The 22,192-nt window shown below is 38.6% G+C and overlaps 1 protein-coding gene across 2 annotated transcripts in view; it reads left to right on the forward strand.

The window, feature by feature from the left end:
* Positions 1 to 22,192, forward strand: part of PIP5K1B (phosphatidylinositol-4-phosphate 5-kinase type 1 beta) — a 265,239-nt gene that overhangs the window by 196,161 nt on the left and 46,886 nt on the right. For both annotated transcript variants that reach the window (XM_045562400.1, XM_045562401.1), the window contains 4 exons: positions 3 to 51; positions 2,948 to 3,032; positions 8,080 to 8,235; positions 12,692 to 12,836. In XM_045562400.1, coding sequence (XP_045418356.1) covers positions 3 to 51; positions 2,948 to 3,032; positions 8,080 to 8,235; positions 12,692 to 12,836 — 435 coding nt within the window. The remainder of the gene's footprint in view (positions 1 to 2; positions 52 to 2,947; positions 3,033 to 8,079; positions 8,236 to 12,691; positions 12,837 to 22,192) is intronic.

Here is a 22,192-nt window from a genome sequence, read left to right on the forward strand (position 1 = left end):
AGGTTAATGAAGAAGTTAGAACATTCCTGGAAAGCTCTTGTTTATGATGGCGTAAGTGACTTATATCCCTTGTCAAACTGTGTGTATTTTTGTTTTCTCAGAGACTTCAGAATGTGTCCAGGAAACCATGTCACTAGACTTTAAGAGGAGAGGTAACAAAGGTCTTTATAAACTCAGAATCCTAGGCTAGCAGATTGACTCAAATCTGAGAACAAAGACAACATAAATAGGCATCTCTTTATAATAGATGACATCCAGCCTAGTAGCTAGGTAGAGGTCTGATAAACAAAATGACATCTGTTTCTATGTGACATCTAAAGGACTCAATTATGACATAATGATGAGAAAAAAGAGGAAACTTTTTTCACAGGCACTGGGAAGATCAGTAGGGCAGTTGAAATGAAGTTCTCATAAGACCGTGCTACAGAGGGGTTTGAGCCCTGACTTTGATTGTAGGCAGCTGGATCTGAACTCTGCCTTCACCGCTGGCCTACCCACATCACCCAGGCACATTGGTTGTTATTTGGCTTCTCTCTCTCAGCCTGATTTCTCATCTGTACCAAGGGGATGGTAATAGTACCTGCCTGATGTGAAGATGAAATAGATTAATGTATACTAGTGTTCAACATGATGCCTAACACATAGTGAGGACATGAAATGTGAAAACTCTGAAGTTGGTATGGGTTTTTACATAGACATTTATATAGGCTAACTCATATGAGTATGTCTTAATTGACATAGTTGAAAAAGTCAATTATCAAAGGAGCAGTTACCTCCTCTTTTTTCTCTCCCCACCTCCCTCTTTCTGTCTCTCTCTCTCTCTCTCTCTCTCTCTCTCACACACACACACACACACACACACACACACACACACACACACACACACACACACTCACACATACACATACCCACACAGTCCCATCTAGATGTTAGATTTCAACTTCCTGCTACTGACAGAAGCTTTATTTGTCTAAGCCTCCCTAAGTTAATAACTGGAAGTGGCACTTCCAAAGCATATATTGGTTAAAGATTTGGTCACACCTTTCCCTTTACGATGTTAGCAGACTCTTTCCTTTGAAAAAGGATAAATTATAGATGTTATTCTCCTTTCTCGGAAAAGAACACGCCCATTCTCAGTTCTGTGGAAGACTGTTAATAACCTTTCAGCATGAAAGATCTGAGTTTTATCCACAGGCTATAGACTGACCTTTGTCGGAATGCACTTTTAAACAACAGGTTCACAAATTTGTTTCTAAGAATTAACCTCAGTCTTACTCAGATCAAAGATTCCTCCTAGGAAAAGGTCAAGACCGTAGGTTAATTTTATTTTTCCTTCCAGCTGAGAAAGGTAGGGACTACATAGCACCTTAAAACGGAAGGGAGAGAGAGTAAACACCCCTGTTTCGTTGCCCTTCTGTTTTCTGAGACAACTTAAATTCCCTGTTAGCAGACAGTCCTATATAGGCTAAATGCTTCTAAGGGCCTCCACCTTTGTCTATTTAAAACATATCTTCTGTTTTTAGTTTGGTATTTTTGCTTAAATAAAAATCTCTGTGCTGCTTATGTATCATAAAATTATTTTTGTTTGTTTACAAACATGGCTCTATTCTAAACAATGTGTTATTCATACCAAAGAGAAGAACAATGTAACTTCTCTTTAAAGGCAAGGGCTGAATCTTAATCATCTATGGATACCCCTCAGGCTCTTGCGTCCTACTGATATTTCTAAATTACTGTACTTGTTGGGAAAATGGATCCACTTAACACAGAAGCTGCCAGGATACTGGGAAGAGTACATGTTAAACCAGTGTTAAGTTTCTCAACACATGTACAGCCTCAGTGATAGTCGGAGGACTATTATAATGTGGCTGAAAAGGGACCCTGTGACTGTGTCCTTCATCACTTGCTGACTATAGAATCATAGTTTGTCCCAGCTACAGTATGCCCCCTGTAACACCCTATTTCACAGACTAAGAACCTAAAGCCCTGAGGCTCTGGCTTTTCTCCAGATGACATAACCTTTTAAAATTAGGACTAACACCAGAACCGGGTCTCCTGACTTCTGGTCCAATGTTATTTTTTCCTCCAGCCCCACTGCAGATACTTTCTAGTATCTACTTAAATTTTTAGAAATTTCCATATTGGAATCCATAAACCTAGGTTCAAAATGGAGCATTATGTAAGCAAATTTACTGTGTCTAGAAATGTACAGCTTGGAGACATGATTAGGATAAATGACTACTAAACAAACAGAGAATTAGCTCCTTCCTCCATCTTTCCTGGATTTGTAATAAAATGACCCTTTAGTCCTAAAGAATCTTGCTAAGAATGAGAGAAGAATTGAGTTAACAATTTAATTCAATTCAACCCTACGTAATACGTAGGTAATTCAGTGTGAGGGAAGTTATCTGTTAGCCTTGTCTCCTAGAAATCCTCCTACTGTCTACTCATCTTATTACTTGGAGATGAGACCAGAACACTTTTTTAACTTAAATGTCACTGTTACATTAGGGTGGTTTTGTTTGTTTATGTCCCCAATTTTTGTTCATGACTAAGAGTGTCACCCTTCATTCCAGATGACACTTGGTGCACCCTGGATGTTAAAAAAAAAAAAAGAAAAGAAAAAAAAGACTTAAAAGCCCCTCCTGGGACACAACGTTGTAAATAAGGACAGCTGTTTCAATGTATACAGCAGAGTCTTTTTGCTGTCTCTCCCCTGCTGGGTTTCACCTTCAGTGTCTGGAATCCTTGTTTCAATTGAGCCTGTGACATCCTCCTCCAGCCCCAGACTCCCAGGCCCAGAGGACATGGGCATTGCTCTTTCTAGCTCTTGACCATTTTTGGTCCAGGATGTTGGCTAACAGAGAACCAATTGCATAGATCTTTCTTCTGACTTGAGATAAACTCTCTGAGAGGTAACCCTATGATGCTTGATTTGTCCTTGCAGGACACTGTTTCCGTTCATAGACCAAGCTTTTATGCAGACAGATTTCTTAAGTTCATGAATTCCAGAGTTTTCAAGAAAATTCAAGGTAAGATCCTTATGAAAGGTTTTTACTTTTGGTCACTGGCTTCACTATGTATCTTTGCAAGATTTTTATTGCAAGAGTTGGAGCTATTGCTTTCCTTACAGTGGCAATCACTTAAGAGTTATGATTAAGTATCTTGGTCAGGTATTTATTGATACATAATCATTAGAGTCCTATTTTGTGGTGAAAAAATTAGAAGCTGTCTCAATGTCCAATCATATAACGATTAGATATATTATGAAATAGCTAAATAATAGAATCATATGCAAACAATAAAAATGATGTATTTTTTCAAATAAAATTAAGATAAATAAATAAAAATCATGTATTAGACATACATTTAACCCTTTAAATATAGATTTATTCACATATATGTAAGTTATCAATCTGTAGACATTAAATGCACAGCAGAATTCTAATGGGATATATAAAACTATTAACAGTAGTTATTCTCATGGAACATTCTCCAGGATGGACCATATGTTAGGTCATAAAACAAATCTCAATAAATTTAAAAAGATTGAAATCATACAAAGTATCTTTTCCTGATCACAATGGAATCAATCAATAAAGAACGAAAATTGGAAACTTCACAAATACGTGAAAATTAAACAACACACTTGTGAACTACCAATGAGTTAAAGAAGAAATCACAGGAAAATTAGAAAAACCTCAGAGATGAATGAAAATGAAAACACATACCAAAAATTATGGCATGCTGCTAAGGCAGTGCTCAGAGGGAAGTTTATAGCTATAAACTCTTACATTAAAAAAGAAGAAAAATTTCAAATCCGTACCCTACCTTTAAACTTTGAGTAACTAGAAAAAGAAGAGCAAACTAAACCCAAAGCTAATAATGGTCATTCTGAATCAGGGAATTATGTGGGATCTAATTTTTCTTTATATTGGTGTTTATTAAATTTTCTACAATGGATATGTGATCCTCTGTAGTTGCTTTTAAACTGTGTGAAAAGGAGAAAAAACTTTATATTATATATGTTGTTATTTTATCATTTAGCTATTCTGGGTTCAATTTAATGACCCAAAACATGATTATTTAGTCACACACAAAAAACTGAAAAAGAAGAATATTAATGTTTTATATTTAAATAAGATGAATTTTTCTTATAATATTTATTGGAGTTTTTTGTTAATAAAAGTCAAACACTTTCAATGTAAAAATTTTGGAAAATACAAGAAGATAAAAAGAAAACATGAACATTATTTGAAATCCCACAACCTATACATCTCTACTACTAATATTTTGATGTACTTTCTACTGATCTTTATTTCTGTACTTTGTGTATTTACATAAAAATGGTAGCATAATGGTCTACAATTTTAGGAATATGTCCTCTATTTTTTATATAATATTATAACTCAACTAGTTTCCCATATCATTATATAATCTATGGAGATAGCATTTAAACTTGCAATATAATATTAAAATTATATGGGTATGCCATATTCTATTTAAGCGTTCTTTCAGTATTAGGCATTTGCATTGTTTCTTTTTTTTCTATTTCCAACTAATAGTTTCATGAACATCATTTCACATAAATGATGTGTCCAAATTTAGGATTATTTCTTTGGGATAGATTCCAAGAAGGGCTCCTGGGATAATAAAATTCACGTAACTACACAGAGATATTGTGCCACTGTAGGCTCCCACAAGAGTCTGAATTCTACCAACCCTTAGCCAGCATTATGCTTTTTAAATTATGTTACTCTGATAAGTAAAAAATGTTATCTGATTATTTTCTTTTGCATTTCTTGACTACTGGTAAAGTTCAACCATTATTCATGTTTATTAGCCACTTGTAATTCCTTTGAGAATTGAGCTATGTAACATTTGACCATTTATGGTGGGTATTTTTTATTTTGCAAATGATATATGTGAATTCTACATATTAAAAATATTAACGCTTTTTCTACCATATTTCATCCTAAGAAAAACTTTTTTTTTACATTTGACGATCTCAGTGGTATCTTAAAATTGCTATCAAATTGAGACCACTATAAAGTAAATTCTCTGCCCAGAGTTTTTTTGACCTAGGATGGACCATAAGACAGTGTTTATGGAGACTGCAAACCTATGCAAATACCAACTTGTGATTCAAATTTTTGAGGAAGATTTTTCCACCTCCCTTAACCCTGTGCAATAATTTAAATCTGTTTTGAGTCAGGGATTAGAACATGTAACAGATTTATAATGTAATGAAGCAATTGCTAATAGAGTTTTTGCATACACTACTGTGGGTACACCAAGAGAAATAAGACCAATTCTTCCAAAAGAAAGCTTCACAGAGAAAAGGATATTAAATTAAGTCCTGAAAACATAAGCCAGAATTCATTAAGAAGAGAGGCAGAAAGGCTATCTTGAGGAGAAGAAACAGCATGTACAAAGGCCTAGAGGTAGAAATGAATGTGGTAGGTTCTGGAAGGGCAGGAAGGTGAGCTGAAAAGTGGTGACATGCAGAGGTAGTTGAGTGGAGCAGAGAAGACCAGAAAACAAACCTCTGCCAAGACCACATAACTCCTAAAGAAAGAGTTCAATTTGTCTTAAATGGTGAGTTCCTTAAACGGATGATCTGAGCCTCACTCAGCAGATCAGGACTTGGATTTTGCAGAAATTGAATGTCTTGGGGATTTCATTTGACAGGGAACTCTAGAAAGATGGTTTGGGTTGCTGGTTACTTTCTTTTGTGTGACAGAAATTCCTGGATTTGCCTTTGGCTAAACCTTGTCTGGTATATAGGTATCCCGTGCCCACTTCCAGACTTCTGTTGGCCCTCACTGCGTTAAAAGCCACATGTACAGTTCTCCTGAGTGTCTTCCCCTCATTAACTGGCCCCAACCTCAATTATGTTTCCTTGGTGCCACCGACATCCTTTTGAGCAAAGCTGTTTCTCAGTTTAGAGAAATAACAAGACCTAAGAACTATGATGTAGGAAAGCAATTCTCAAACCTTTTGGTCTCAGGGCCATTTCACACTCTTAAAAATTATTGAGGACCCCGAAGAGTTTTTATTTATGTGGGTTATAGTTATCTATATTTCACGCAATAGAAATTAGAATTGAGAACATTTTTAAATATTTATTAATTTTTACCAGGTAACAATTACAAAACCATTGTGTGTTACCATAAGTCAGTTGTAACAAAAAATAAACATTTTAACATTAAAAAGTAATTCCAAAAAAATTATATTTTCCAAAGCAAATAATTTGTGGAGGAAAGTGGTATTATTTTATAGTTTTTCCAAATCTCTAATGTCTTGCTTAGTAGAAAACAAATTGGAATCTCACATCCGCTTCTGAATTTAATCTGTGGTGATATCACAGGTCATGTAATGTCTAGAAAACTCCAAACACATGACAGAATGAAAGTGAAAAAGGCAAATAATGTCTTGATATTGTTATGAAAATAATTTTAACATTGCAGATCTTTTGAGACCACACTAGTGGTTTCCAGACCACATCTGAGATCCTCTGCCACAGAAGTCTTAAAATACAATATTGAAAGACAGGAGTTTACAAAAATGTATAAAAGGTTTATAAAAGTTAGCAGATAGAATATTAAGGCAGAAGCAGGTATATTGATAATGACTTCAGACCTGTGTAACAAGTGTGACCACTGTTTGAGAAAATGGGGAATTAAGGAAAACATGATTTACTTGGTCCACTTAGTTATCATTAAAATCAATTTTCATCAGTTGGTAAACATCCAAAATCTCCTCCCCGTAAAGAAAAACAAACTTGAGTTTTATCTTCCACACCCCACCCCCCGACTTTAACCAAAAAATAGACTGTGAAAGAGCTAGAAAACAAACCACCGATTAGGCAACTTAGGAAAAAAGACAGACACCTGTGGTTCATGCTTTCTACCCTTGTGACCTTGAGCAAGTCACAACTTTTCTATTCTCAGTTTCTGGAACTATAAAAGGTCCGTCCTCCCCCTTAGACACGTGGATAATTTAAGATATACAATGTGCATGTTAGTTTCCAAATGCTAAAGCCCTCTACAAACGTTATTTATTAGGATGATGATATTATTATGATTGTAAGGCTGCTTGAGGGAGAGATAAACCTTCCCCCTCTTTAAGTGGAGAGATTGCCCTCTATTCTTCCCTCCTTTGTGTATCCAAAGTCCTCCTACAATTAAGTTCTTGCAAAGCTGCCTCTGGGAAGGCCCCACATGAGCAGTGTAATCTGAGCGCTGAGATTCTCAAGGCTAAACACAATTACTCTAATACGTTTGCTGTCAGATTACTCCTTAACGCACTTCCAAAGGAGAGACACTGCCAAACACAAGTTCAGGAGAAAGTATAAACACAGCTTCCCTCTGCCCCAGCCTCCAAGGAAATTCTCTAACAATATTCAGCCAAGAAGAATTATTGCAGCAAAGAGTGCAGCTTCCATGGACGTGTGCTCCGTGAAGTCACAGGCTTCAGCAAGCATGATTGATGCTGAAGTACATTTTCATTAGTTCAGGTTCCCAACACACTTCTGAAGTTGTAGAATGCTGTTTAGACAAAGATCAGGAGTGAATTGTACATGTGACATAATCATGACCTGGAAAAGACCCAATGGGTAGGAAATTTTAGTGGAAAGTCACAAAAAGAAAAAAGCAACCAGAAGTAACTTGGCTAAATTGGGCAACATGAGCGTAAGATTAAACCTTGGCATGTTTAGAAAATTCCCAGTCCCAAGTCAATAAAACTAGGGTCATGAGAATTCTCCCTACTTCACCATCTGTGTTTATCAACCCACCCGGCTTCCTCCCAGCCCTAAAAAACATTGTTGGGGGGGGGGCGGAAATAATTCTTTGGCAATAAAACATTAAAATTTCACCTCAAATAAAACTTTATTTCAAAATCTGGGGAGAAATTTCAACTCTAAGTTATTCTAGGATATTCTGATCTTGCTTTCTACCTAAATAATGACTGCAATGTTAATAAATAAGAAATAGAATATTACCTTTATAAATAAAATATTAATGTGGTTTTACAATAAGTGTCTCTATTTGTCTGTCCTTTTTCCTTTCTGTCTAGCCTTGAAGGCCTCCCCTTCTAAGAAACGGTGTAATTCCATCGCCGCCTTAAAGGCAACCTCGCAGGAGATCGTGTCCTCAGTTAGCCAGGAATGGAAGGATGAGAAGCGGGATTTGCTGACCGAAGGACAAAGTTTTAGCAGCCTTGATGAAGAAGGTAAAGATATGTAATGTTAAAAAAGAGAAAAGAAAAATTTCTTATAATCTATTTACACAGGTAATGTATATTCACAGTAGAAAAATTAGAAAATACCTGCTCTCAGAAATACACCCTACGAATTAAATTTTTAAAAGGATATTTGCAGATATAGTATGGTATAGTTCCTATAAATTTTTTTTTTTTTTTTTTTTTTTTTTGAGACAAAGTCTGGCTCTTTTGCCCCGGCTACAGTGCCATGGCGTCAGCCTAGCTCACAGCAACCTCAAACTCCTGGGCTTAAGCGATCCTCCTGCCTCAGCCTCCCGAGTAGCTGGGGCTACAGGCATGCGCCACCATGCCCGGCTAATTTTTTCTATATATTTTTAGTTGTCCAGATAGTTTCTTTCTATTTTTTTTTTTTACTAGAGATGAGGGTCTCACTCTTGCTCAGGCTGGTCTCGAACTCCTGACCTCGAGTGATCCACCTGCCTCAGCCGCCCAGAGTGCTAGGATTACAGGCGTGAGCCACCACGCCCGGCCTTATAAATTTTAAATACAACGTAAGCAATACAATTTATGGCTTATGGTAAAAAAAATTAGAAAATACTAAAATATTCAAAAAGAAATAAATCTATAATCCCACAACCTGATAAGGACAAATATTATTAACCTTTTGTTGTTTTTACTTCTAGACCTTATTCTATGTGTGCACATACACACACACACACACAAAATGAAATAATAATAAGTTGTCTCTTCATTTATATAGGTCTTCTGTAATGAATTTAAATAAAATTTTGTAATATTCTCATTGTGTGGCATATATGCATATCTTTTGTTAGATTTATTCCTTGCATAGATATAGAGATATTGATGTAGATATATTTTTTTTCTGTCTTTTAAAATAGTATCCTTTTTAAGAATTGGGTTTTCTGGCTATTTGTTTCTACTTCATCGACCTCACGTCTCTTTTTTTTCTTTCTTTTTTATTTGTTGGCTAGGACTTCTGGTATAATGAGGAATAGAAGCGGTGCTTACAGGCAGCCTTGCCCTGTCCTGATTTTAAAGGGAATGCTTCTAATGTTTCTTTGTTGAAAAAGAAGTTTGCTGTATCTGATACCCATAATCCAATCGAGGAAGTTCTTTTTTTATTCCTAGCTTGATAAAAGTTTTTTTAAATCAAGAATGAGTATTGAATTTTATCAAATACTTTTCTCTATCTACTAAATTGATCATTTGTTTTTTTCTCTTCTAATACAATAAAGGGAAGTGACATTTTAGATTCTCCTATCAGTATATTCTTTTGAGAATCCCAACATTTCCTGAAAATGTCTTCCACTTTCTGTAGAAGATAAGACCTCTTCTAGGGGTTTCCTTTGCCTCAAAGTCTTTAGAATAGGTTGTTATTTCTATCCCTTCTTTTGCAGTACTTATTTATATATGATATGTTGGATTTCTTTCTTTCTCGTCCTCCCATAAACCAACTTTTACTCAGATTCAGTGAATTGCTGGCTCCCATTCCCCTAAGCTAGCCTGCACTGGTGTTTCCCCCACCAGACTACCTGGCTTTCTGAGAGAACACATAAAACTACAGGTGTCTGCAGCCTGGGAAATACAATAAACTTATTTTTAAACTGTGTTAGTTAAGTTTTCAAATAATATGCCCAATATGACCTCTGAAGTTAAAGCAGTGGATCCAGTTATTAGTCTGAAAAATAAAAAAATACTGTACAGTAAATACACTACCTAGTATCCAGAAAGTCTGGAAACATGGGAAGTAGTGCACATATTGTATTTTTTTTTTTCCGGATGAACCACTGCACCTGTGATTTCAAATTTAGAGATGCTATTCCTGAAAAGGCCTCTGAAGGTCAAAGAAAAACCTATGGAGCATATTCTTTGAAAATTATGAAATGAGTTTATCTTCATGATTCTCTTCATGTACAATGTCCGGCCTCTTCCTAATGCTCTGTACTTGGGGACTCCCCTTTCATAGTGCACCCAGTCGGCACCAGTTTTTCTCTAGTTCTTAACCATTTGTTTTCTGGCATTCTCAGTATTTTCAGGTTATATCATCTTCTATTGCCATGTAACACATTGCCCCACAAACTTAGCAGCTTAAAATAATACCCATTTAGTAGCTGACAGTTCTGTAAGTCAGAAGACTGGTTACAGCTCACCTGGGTTCTCTGCTCAGGGTCTCAAAAGCTGAAATCAAGGCATCAGCTAAGCCGAGTTCTTCTCTGGAGATGCCAGAGGAGAATCCTCTTCCAAGCTCATTCATGTTGTTGGCAGAATTCAGCTCCTTGATGTTGTTGGGCTGAGGTCCCCACTTCTTTGCCATCTGACAGCCAAGGGCCATGCTCAGCCTGATGACCATCCACATTCCTCACCATGTCACCTCTCCATCTCTAAACAGAGAGTTTCTTGCAAGGCAGTCCCCCAACACTCGAATCTCTGACTTCCTCTGTCTCTGACCTCTAGACTCAGTTTTAGAGGGTCATGTGATTAGGTCAGCCTCCCCTAGATGACCTCCCCTTTGACTAACTCAAAGTGACCTTAGTTGCATCTGCAAAATCTCTTTTGCAGGTCACATAAAAAATAATCACAGGAGTAACAGTTCATCCTATTCACAGGTCTACCGCAATCAAAGGGAGATTACACAAGGGTGCAAGTCACTGGGGATGATCTTAGAATTGTGCCCACTACACTGGTTTTAGAAAAACACTGAAGGATATAGGAGCACAAGAAGACAATTCTCTCCTTCAATGAGCTGCTTCTCAGGGGTTTGAGGAATCAGCTACCCAATGTTTGGATGATGTATAACCTGGGACTGACTCACCGGACAAATGACATTTTTCTATATTATATCACTCAGGTTGTGTATGGTTTATGAAATAAAACTGGTATGCCCCAAACCTAAGTCTTCCTTGGGGGTTCAAAGTCCAGCTCCATCTGCCTTATAATTAGTGGCAATTTATTGGAACCTGATGTCAGATTATTTTTCAGACCCAGTTTTCAGTGTTTTGGAGAGTTTTCATATTTTCTCTGTATTTAATGAGAAGTTGAGATCAAGTATATTAAAGATTACAAGCCAAGTGTCATATTAAATTGAAGCTTTCTCATTTTTGAATGTTGAGCACTTTGGTTATTCATGATTTTATGTGATATCCGTCACTGCAGTTCTTTCTTTTGACTTGTATCAGAGACAGAGCTCCACCATCCCAATGTGTTGTTCAGCTTCCCAGACCAGAGTCCAGCCCTTCCTGTGCTTGCCTCAGTTTCCCTCCATTCCTCTCCCCACCCCACCAAGTATACCCTTCAAATCCAAAATCTAAAACTTCATACTCACATAATAATGTCTATAGGGTCATATTCCCTTTACACATAGAAAATACCTAATTTTGAATTGTTATGTCCATAAAGGAATGCCAGAAACAATTTAGGTTTATGTTGTATTTATTGTAATCTGTTTTAGTTCAATTTGGGGGGAAGACAAAAAAGAATCCTTACAGGCTCCAGAGAGATGGGCATGGGTCTTAAACATTCCTCTTTCCTGACAAAGATGGGCTCTTGCAAAAGTATTTTTATGGGCCCCTAAATTTTAAAGAAGAAGAGTTTTCTCATTTTTAAAAAGGCAGCCTTGCTGTTAAAATATGTCAAGAAGAGCCCGGGATAATGTTCAAAAATATGTAGCACTCTGGGAGGCCCAGGCGGGAGGATCTCTTGAGGTCAAGAGTTCAAGACTAGTCTGAGCAAGAACAAGACCCTGTCTCTACAAAAAAATAGAAAAAATTAGCCTGGCATAGTGGTGCATGCCTATAGTCCCAGATACTTAGGAGGCTGAGGCAGGAGGATCCCTTGAGCCCAGAAGTTTGAGGCAAGAATGTGATGATGCCACTGTGCTCTAGCCCAGGTGACAGACCAAGACTGTGTCTCAAAAAAAATAAAAATAAGAAAAAAAATGTATGGGCTCAAATAGGGTTAAGGAATAGCTGGCTGTTAGTCTCCTGAAGTATTTGTTTCCTGATTCTTGAAAAGTCTGAGTTCTTAGATCTAAACTGAGAATCATAGCTATGTGCATATCACAGGCAGGGCAAAGCAGGTTCATTCTTTGTTTATCCATTTGCCAGTCATCCTTTTAATCTCTGTCGAATTATCTCCTTAAATTCCTAGGAGTTTTTTATGCCATCTTTTGAAACAGTAAATCACTTTATTTTGTTTTTAAAAGAACATTCATAATGCCATTTCCATAAGCCATTTTGTAAATTAATGCAATTTCCTTTTTCCTTAACCTGTTTGCAAGGAGCTATTTTACATTTCTGCTGTAGTTCAAAAGACTGCAATTAATTCATAATTTAATTTGCAGCATGATATGTAAAATAATGCGTTTGACTCATTTAAATGATGATAGATACCAAAGCTGCATTTATTACTGAGATTCATGAGGGTATGTATCGCTTTCATTCCCCAGCCCTGGGATCCCGACACAGGCCAGACTTGGTGCCCAGCACCCCATCGCTGTTTGAAGCTGCTTCCTTGGCGACCACAATTTCATCTTCTTCCTTGTATGTCAATGAACATTATCCACACGACAGGACTACACTTTATTCAAACAGGTAATACTTAGAGTGATCAAATTACCAATCAGGCTGTTACCACATCACCATCTGGCCTAGACCAGTATCTCTGAATGAGAACATGTTGTCTCTAACAACCGGGATGTGCCTGTCACCTGCCTGGTGAGTAGGAGAGAGAGAGAACATGCTTGATCTCTACTGTGGCAAAAGTGCATTTGAGGAAAAAAAAAAAAAAAAAACCTCATGTTTTTTTTTCTTTACAGTTAATCATTATGTCATGTAGAAATTATATACTTGCCTCTATGGAAGGAAGACAAATCTTTCATCGTTTTTAGTTTAGGAATTTCTTAGGAAGGGATTTTTTTAAAGCAAGTACTCTTGGTTAATATTAAACAGATAGCTACAAAGATATTTTAATGTTCTTTTTTGATAGATATGTTTGACCTTAGTGACTATGATAAACAGAATAATGGCCCCCCCCCAAACCCCGAAAGTTGTCCAGTCCTATTTCCTGGAACCTGTGAATATGTTACCTTATATGGCAAAGAGATTTGGCAGATGTGCTTAAATGAAGTATACTGAGGTGGGAAGAGTATCCTGAATTATCCAGATCGGTCCAATGTAATCAGAGTCCTGATAAGAGAAAGACAGAAGGGTCAAAGTCAGAAAAGATATGCCACCGGAAGCAGAGGTCAGAGGGGCAGAAGAATTTGGAGATACTACTCTGCTGGCTTTGAAATTGGAGGAAGGGGCCATGAACCAAGGAATTCAGGCAGCTTCTAGAGGCTGAACAGGCAAGAAAATGTGTTTCCCCTAGAGCCTCCACAAAGCAACACAGTCCTGCCCACAGCTTGATTTAGGACTTCTCACCTCCAGAGCTGTAAGAAAATAAATCTGTATTGTTTTAAGCCACCAAGCTGGTAATTTGTTACAGCAACAATAGGAAGCTAATACAGTGACTCTCAAAGTTTTAATGTGGGTTTAAATATTGGGGTAATTTACTGAGATTTCCCAGGTAAAACAGTAATTTTTTACTTGAGAATATTTAAACAAAATATTCTTGAACATTGGTTCTAGCGACAGAAAATGACATCTTTACAAAGAGATCACAACATTGTCTATGGAATTCACTGTTTTATTTCTGTTTTTTTTATAACTAACTTTAATTCCAAGAGAGGGACCAATCAGTATAGGCTCTCAATAATTAACTGTTAAATGTTAAACTAGTTCTTGTTGAAATCCAGCTGTCAAGGATCAAGATCAGATTTATGCAGGTGAAGTGTTTCTCATACTGTAAGTCATTTTCCACCTTCGGACTAAAGGCTTGGTTTACTTCCAGTAAGAGGAGTCAATATTGTAGATTTATTTTTAACATATGCACATCTATAGAGGTGAGCTTGGTCTTTTGGCAGGCTAAAGTTTAGTCGTTGAACCTGCTATAGTAACTCTTTCTTATTGCTGTTCCCTCCTTTCTCAGCTAGATAAAAGATTAGGCAGCCACTCTAGGTCCAGGAAAGTGGAACAAGTTGCAAGGTGAGCTACAGATCTTGGCTGGGCCTGAGTTTGGATTGTTTGGCTATAAGGACCAAAAAATAAGGCTACATTATAAATCAATTAACTCACCTGAACTCTATAAGTCATTTGATTTGATTAGCTTCCTTGGACCAGAGAAATTTAAAGTGATTTAAATTACTATGTAATACCTAATATTAATATGCACCTTGAATGTTTAAATTTGATATGTGAATTAGTCAAGCCAGTCTTTCCTATCTGTGTAGTGCAGCTGAACACATGGGTCCATATCAAGTTCTTTTGCTCTCAAATATAAATGGAAGCTCAAAAGATAGATGGAAAATCATAGGAAGTTCTTAGCAAGGTCAAGAACAATTCTCATGCAAAGCCATGGTGGTTTCTTACAGTTTGCTACTGCGGTTATTATTAGGGGCGTATAATTGGATGTGCTCATAAAACATTTACTGAAATTTTCAGCACAGAAATAAAAGTAATTTTTGTTTTTTGGTGGCAGTAGTAGTTGTTGTCAAGTATCCAGTCTCTTGGCCAGAGTTATTAAAACCTCGGGTACTCATAAGGTTTCCTCGGGGTCTGGCACTGCCTCTTCCTGACTCCCAGTCCTTCCCCGCCAGCCCGGAAGCTCCCTCTGCATGCTCCCGGAGCTGTGCTGTCATTCTTGGTACCTTTATTCATGCTGATACTGGGTGGCATATAGATTTGGAGGGGAGAAATAAAAAATGAATCTACCTATATTTTTCCCTTTCTTTGAAATATTTATTTAAAACAAGTGAGTTATTTTAAATAAATCTTCGGCACTGTACCTCCAAGTTGCAATTTGATGTATTTGGCTATGAGTCAGGGTTCAGTTGCAAGAACCAGAAACTACGTCATCTTAAGCAGAAAGGGATTTAGTCTAGGGCACTGGGTTCACAGAGTCTGTGGAAAGGCAGGGGGAGTGGGCCCTGGGCTGGCACCGGGAAATCCCTCCTGGAACACACCTCGACACTGGCCCACCAGGCAGCGCCACAGAGGGGGCCACAGTCAAGCCAGTGCCTGCTAAGGGGATACGACCCAGAGAAAATCATTTCGGTGGGCCCAGAATGTTTTTAAAATGAGCCAATATTTAAAAACCAAGTAACTTCTCTAAAGTACCAAGGTTATTTTGAAAAAAATCAGTCGCTTTGGCACCAATGGGCTCTATGCCCTCCTGGCATCCATCAGCTGCAGGGAGAATCCCAGACCCTCCAGGTCACCACCCTCTGCATCATCCATCTGTGCTGTCACCTGCTGCCTCGGGCAAGCATTTCTGCTTTTAGCCTTGATGTATAGAGAAGCCAAAACACAGACCTCAGATCTTAATCGCTGACTTAAGGGAATCCATCATAAGGAAAAAGAGGCAGTGGAAAGTGCTAGAGAGAAATAATGGCATGAGAACTCCTCGGAGTTAGTATCCCTTCTTCCCACGAGCCACCGCGTACAGCCCTGATTATTCAATTGGGAAACCTCACCAGCAAACTGAAAAAAAAAAACTGTCATATTTTTCTTTCTATCATTTTTTTTTCCTTTAAAGCCCCCCTAGCCCTACCTGGTGTTTCTTGAGGCAACAAATAGACACTATTCTAAATCTCATCTGACCTACTGAGTTTTAAAACCTAATTCAGATAGCCTAGAAAGAAAAGGCATTAAAAAGAAGAAGAAAATGTGTTGACTATTGATGTGATATTTTACATGCGAGATTTTTCTCTTTCTTTATCTATGAGTCATTTTTCTGTTCAGGCCAAGTGGTATGTTTTCCCGTTTTGACATTATGCTGTACATATCTGTTCTGAACTAAGCTATAAATACGTCAACTAGCAGTTGTCATTCTGTCAGTCTTTTTAGAATCCTTAACTTTGCAAGGTATTGATTAGCACCTGGACCTCCCCACACCTCAATTATATACTGCAGTGAGAAACTGCTATCTCTTAGAATTAGCCCTCTTTTGTAAGGATTATTCTTTGTAACTTCAAAAACTCCAGTAGCGATCTATTCTCTTTTTTAAAGTGTACTAAAAGCTTGACTAAGAAGCAAAGAAAAAAATAGTATCATCTTAAAAGTATATATTTAACCTGCTGATTGAGAGTACATATTTTCGAGTTCCACTGTAGAGTCTTGTGTTAGAGCAGACAGATCATAGGAATAACAAGAAACTGTCATGGGCACTTGCTTCCCAGTCAAATAGTGGGATTTAAGTTCTGAATTTTTGATATTTGAGTTTTTTTCCTAGTAAAAATCTGCTCTTTTAAAAGAGATATGAATTAAGTGCACTTTTTTTTTTGGCTACTTAATAACTAAAGCATTTCTAGTAGTCAAAATATTAGGCTTATGTTAATGTCTTCCTATGGTGTTTGTTCTGCAAGTCATTGGCAAATTTTGCTTATTAAAAATCACACTGCAATGGCAACTTTTCTATCATAGTATTGAGTCATACTTCAATCATCAGTAATAATCTAATAATATTAATAACAACAATTATAATAGTAGCTAATTATTGGACCTTATTAAGGGCCATGTTAAGCCCTTTACTTGTATCGAGACATTTAATTCTCACAGCAACTCTGTATGGTTATTGTAATTATTATCTCCAGTCTACAGATGAGGAAATTGACGTTTAGCAACATTAGGTAACTTTCCCAAGCCCACATGGCTAAAATGTAGAGCCATGCTTTCACCCACAGTACTGATAGACAATATATTTTTAGATGATGCTTTTAATGGAAATTTGATGACATCCATACAAGTTCTCTTCTTCCTCATCTGTTTTGCCTTTTCTTTTCCCATGTGATTTGGAGCGAGGATTTTCATCTTCAAAGATGTCAGAGACAGAATGTTCAAACACTTTAAAAATGTAACATTAAACTTATAAGAAGCCTAAAATAGCTGTTTCCTCAAATGGTTACTTTCAGCTCTCCAGGTAGACTCAAAATCACTACATAATCCCTGAGAAGAGACTTTTGTTAGATATGTTTCTGCTGGATTTAGAAATCCATGTATTTTTTGTTGACATAGCAAGGTTAACAGGAACCATTATTCCTTACAAAACGAAGGGAAAAGAACGTTGGTTGCAAGACTTCCTAGTGATTCCAGTTTTCTAACCCTACTACCCTCAAGGGAGGGACAGAGCACACCTGTAGTGTCTGCTGGGGACAGCACAGCTACCTGCTGTACATAGACACAGTCCAGGGCTCTACAGCCCCTCGTAGGATGATGCTCTTGTTGATGCTGAATGTTGTATCTGACCTCTTCAGACTGTACTTTTCTGCTTCCTAATCTGGACACTGCTGCTTTGCAGACAGACCTTCTTACCCCACCACCTCAGGTGTTTCTCGTGCTCTTTCATCCTTCTAAATCATCACTTAGCACACTAACCCCCGAACTGCCACTTCTCGCCATCTAACGTTGGGCAAGTGACTTGACCTTTATATACTTCAGTTTCCTCATTTGTAAAATGTGAATTTTTATAGTACTGCCCCCAAAGTGTTGTTATAAAGATTAAATGAAATAGCAATTGGATAGCACTTATAATAATACCTCCTGGCACGTAGCACCATCAAAGCATTTGTTAAAATAAAATAATCAAGTGCTTTGAGATACCTTGCGGCTTCCCCTAAGTCCCACTGCAAGGGGCAAGATACATGTTTTGGGCAAAGAGCCATTGTGGAGTATTCTGTTAGACAGAGTCCATTCAAGAAAATGGAAAATGCACTTGGAATTTCAAAGGGCCTTGGTTACAGAGTGTGAGGAGCCTGCAAGAGTGAAGGGGGGAGTTGCAGGAACCCAGGTAAATAACCATAGGAGGCAGCTTCCAGCATGTTACCAGAACTTAGACTCCCAAAGAAGGGCTCCCGCCTGGGGACCTGCTGCTGCTTTAGGAGAAGGGACAGTGGAGGGAAATGCCACCTAAAGAGCCGGGCTAGTGGCAGGAACACAGCTGCCTCCAACACACTGCCCAAAGGTGAAAGAGAGAAAAATGGGAAAGAAGAGGGCCAGAGGCTTCTGTCCTGTCCCCACCTTCGCATCCATCTCCTGCAGTGTCTCCCCTGGCAGGGCCTAGGAGCCTGTGGGATGTAGTTTGCGACTCTCAGCCCCAGCATTGCAAAGTGGAATTGAGGCAGGATTAAATAACAGCCACAATACATGGAGCAAAAACTAGATAGCTGTCAGATCTTAAAAAAATAATAATAGTACTAATGACAAAGATCAAAGCTTTACAAAGATAAAGTGTGCGTGCAAGGACAGGAATCAATTCAGACTCACGAAAGGAATTATAGAACCAATTTATTAACATGCCAGTGTAACATAGTACTATGTAAAGTAGCCATAATTTTTTTTTAATGATCTGTGCAATTAGAGACTCCAGTGTTTACCAACAAATCTGTCTGACAGTCAATAACACATTCCCTAGTACTGTGCTGGTTGTAAAGCTCATTCCAGACACGTGGGATAGATAAAAAAGGTTTTTTAGCTCAAGAATTCCTCAAAGAGCTTTGTAAGCCTGAGGAACCCAGGTGAAATGCCCTCTGATAAGGCAGAGGACACAGTTTGGGAGCAGCGTGGCCATCAACCGTGTCCTCGGAAAACACTTGTACTTTGTTACCGAAACCTAATTTGTGAACCCACCACCCTGTCCTCTCTCACTGGCTGAATCTAATTCAGTTTGGACCAAACACACATAGTGGGGGGAAAATAGGGTGTCACGTCCAATCTTCTTAGTGAAGAGAAGGATTTAGTCATCTTTCCCCAGTGTCAGGAGACTAAATCATCAAGCAAATGATGGCACGTGTTCAGAGGAGAATAACCCTCCCCAGGATCCTGAAGGGAAGACCTCCTTTATTTCCCAGCCTCTCAAAAGAAGGACATCTTGTTTTAGGAATTAGGACTGTTGTAGGCATCTGGCATTACAGTGAACCCAAGAGTGGTGCCACCTCTCCCTCGGGCTGTGACTGGGGCACGTGCAGAGAAAATTGGAACCTGAGAGAAGTTTCATAATATGCCTGTTAGTTTAGTTCCCCCACCCCACCCCCAGAAAGAAAAAGAAGAAGAAAAACATGTTCTTCTAAAAACATTTTAGAAGAACATGTTTCTTCTAAAACATTTAGTTTTAGAAGAAAAACTAAATCATATTAGTCTGCACCTGGATTTTACTGGCTCCTTTTCTTTTTTCTTTTTTTGACAAATTATAGAATTACTTCAGAAGTAATTAGCTGCTCAAATGATCCCTCATATATTTCTACATGGGCAGGAAATTGAAGTGAATTTTTCAGATATCTGGCATTTTATGAAGAATAATTTAGGGTTCAGCATTAATTCAAAGAGCACTCACAGTTTTTGAGGAACTGGTACATGGTAATATTTCTTGGTGCTTTTTGTGTATTCTTAAGGTGGATCTAATTTATGGATAAATCATATTGCCAAAAAAAGGTGGGAAACTATTGCCCAGCCTTTGGTTATCCTAATTTGCAATGTATCCATTCTCTGCCTCTCAGTTCTGGTACCAAAACACTGCGTATGTATTTCCCTTGACTTCAAGCACGAGCACTACATCTGTGGAGGAATGGCTCCCTGGTGGTGGGTGTATCTCTGCAGACCCTCCCCAGTTCTCTGCCCTCCTCCACTGACCCTTTGGAGAAATGCTTTACAGTGTGGTTAGTTCCTGCATCAAGGTACCTGCGTCTAGAAATAGGGCCCTGAAATCTGCATTTTAGCAAGTATCTCAAGGAATGCTGATGCACACGAGGGTGTGTGGGAAAAGTTCTTTGGAAATACACTCCTCTCTCTGTCTATCCTTGAGTAGTGAAACAATGCCTTGTGGTTCAGCTGAGACACTGTGGGGCTCTTTCGAGTAATTAAGAGGACATAACATGTAATGCCAAAAATACAAGACCATAGCAAAGTGGGCATGTTTTCAGATTATATAGTTGAGGAGAACAGGACCTGAGTTCCTTTCTCATACCTCAGATGTGCCTGGACAGGCCCTAAGCAAAAATACCCTCGCCTTCAAAGTATCTGAGGTTAGCAACACCTCTAGAAAATGTTCCAACCGGCCCCAAACCTGCTTCCCAGCCCAGTTCCTCTGACCTGAGGCCAAACTACATTTCCGCTCAGCAGCTATTCTCGACCTCCCTGCGTCTACAGAGAGCCTTGATTCTGCAGCCAAGCAGAGTCACCTCCAGATGCCCTGGGCCTCACTGACTTTCCTTCTCTGCTTACAGGTCAGTTTGGTCCTTCTGGGGCCTGAGATGCCCCCCTCTCAATCCTGAGCATTTTACTCTGTCCGTTTGGTGTGGCCACCCTTTGGTTGAGCAGCCAAATGCAAGTCAGCTTCTCACCCTAGACGGCTCCTGGCCGAGTGGCCTCACACAGGGCAGCACCCTTCCCATGGCTTGTCTGCATCGATTCAGCTGCCGTCCCCACCTCGGCCTCTCTTTGGGACGGTCCCTTTTGGCCCAGCATTTTCACCTTCTGCGCTGTTGCCTTTAGTCTAGCTCTTGTGTCACACACAAAGTAGCGGTGACTGCCAGGCCCTGAGATCTGTAATGGGTGAACTTCCAGGCTCACGTTACCAGCTCCAGCCAGTTCTCCTCCATCCAGGGGCCCTCTTGTTGAGGGCTCTGCCAGAATCCCAAGTTTCATTTTGTTTCTCTGCTATGTCTGAAATATACAGGAAGAGTCACAAACACAGTTTCTTCCAAGGCAAGTAGAAAGTCGATCCTCGACATCCTCTGTTTAATCCTTCTGTTATCTTTGGAATTATCTCCACAGTAGCCAGCTTTATCTCCTGTAAATTAGATGATTTGTTGATCTTTGGGGGAAAGAATTTCACCAGGGAAGTCCACACACGTAAGCTGTTGCTGAGGACTCATTATCTTCAGAGAATGAACTGGCCCCGCTGCCCCACAGGCAGCCCAAAGCCTCTGCCACGGCCAACTTTCCTCTTTAGCTCATGATGCTGATGGGTGTCAGGAGACTTAGGTAGGTGTAATGAGGGTGTTAGGAGGCAATGATAAATTCCCAATTCAGAATAATAGTAATCCAAATGTAATTATTTAATAGCCTGTTTTCAAGGATAAAGTAATAAAGATGAAATATATAATGATATAAAGGATCTCATTAGTTTTCTGGCCAGCTATAATAAAAATTAGCGTTTGCAAGGTCACAAAAGAACTTAAAAATGACCAGACTTGTTTTTTCAACAAAGGATTTGGCTAAAATGCAAATGTCATCCTACTGATGGCCTCTTGGGAAAAAAAAAATGAGAGAGTTTCTCTGTTTTTTCTTTTATTGTTTCTTGTCACACTGGAAGAATGCCTCTGAGTATGTAAGCACTTCATCTGGGGAAACGTGTTTTTATCTTCTATTTATGTGTGAGTGCATCTGGTTTGCCCTAATAATTCCAACTGCCCTCACCTGCAACTTTCTGTGTGGTCACCGAGTTGTGACAGAGGAGAGGCCAGGCATTCCAAGGCCAGGTCAAAGCTCAGTTAGGAAACAGGTCAAGTGTTTCCTTCTTTGCCTTTCACCTACCCACCCTCCTGCTTTTCCAATCCCAGTAGCAAAACTTGCTCAAAAAGAATCATGAAGCTTTGGCAATGGAAGAGGCCTTTAGCTGTCATGTCATCCAGCCCTTTTATTTATTAGAAAATTTAATTTATTTATAAAGTATAAATAAATTGTTTTTATATCAAAACTATATCACAGAGATTAACAGTCAAATAGTTGTATAAAATGTGTCAGGAAAAGAGCAGGTCCCTTACCACCTCCCCCTCCACTTTATTGTCCCCATATGTAATTTCTACTCTTTGAGCTAATTCCTTTGGCAATTATTATAATTCCATTTCTCTAAA

Source organism: Lemur catta, chromosome 10, assembly GCF_020740605.2.
Source record: "Lemur catta isolate mLemCat1 chromosome 10, mLemCat1.pri, whole genome shotgun sequence".
NCBI classification, from domain to species: domain Eukaryota; kingdom Metazoa; phylum Chordata; class Mammalia; order Primates; family Lemuridae; genus Lemur; species Lemur catta.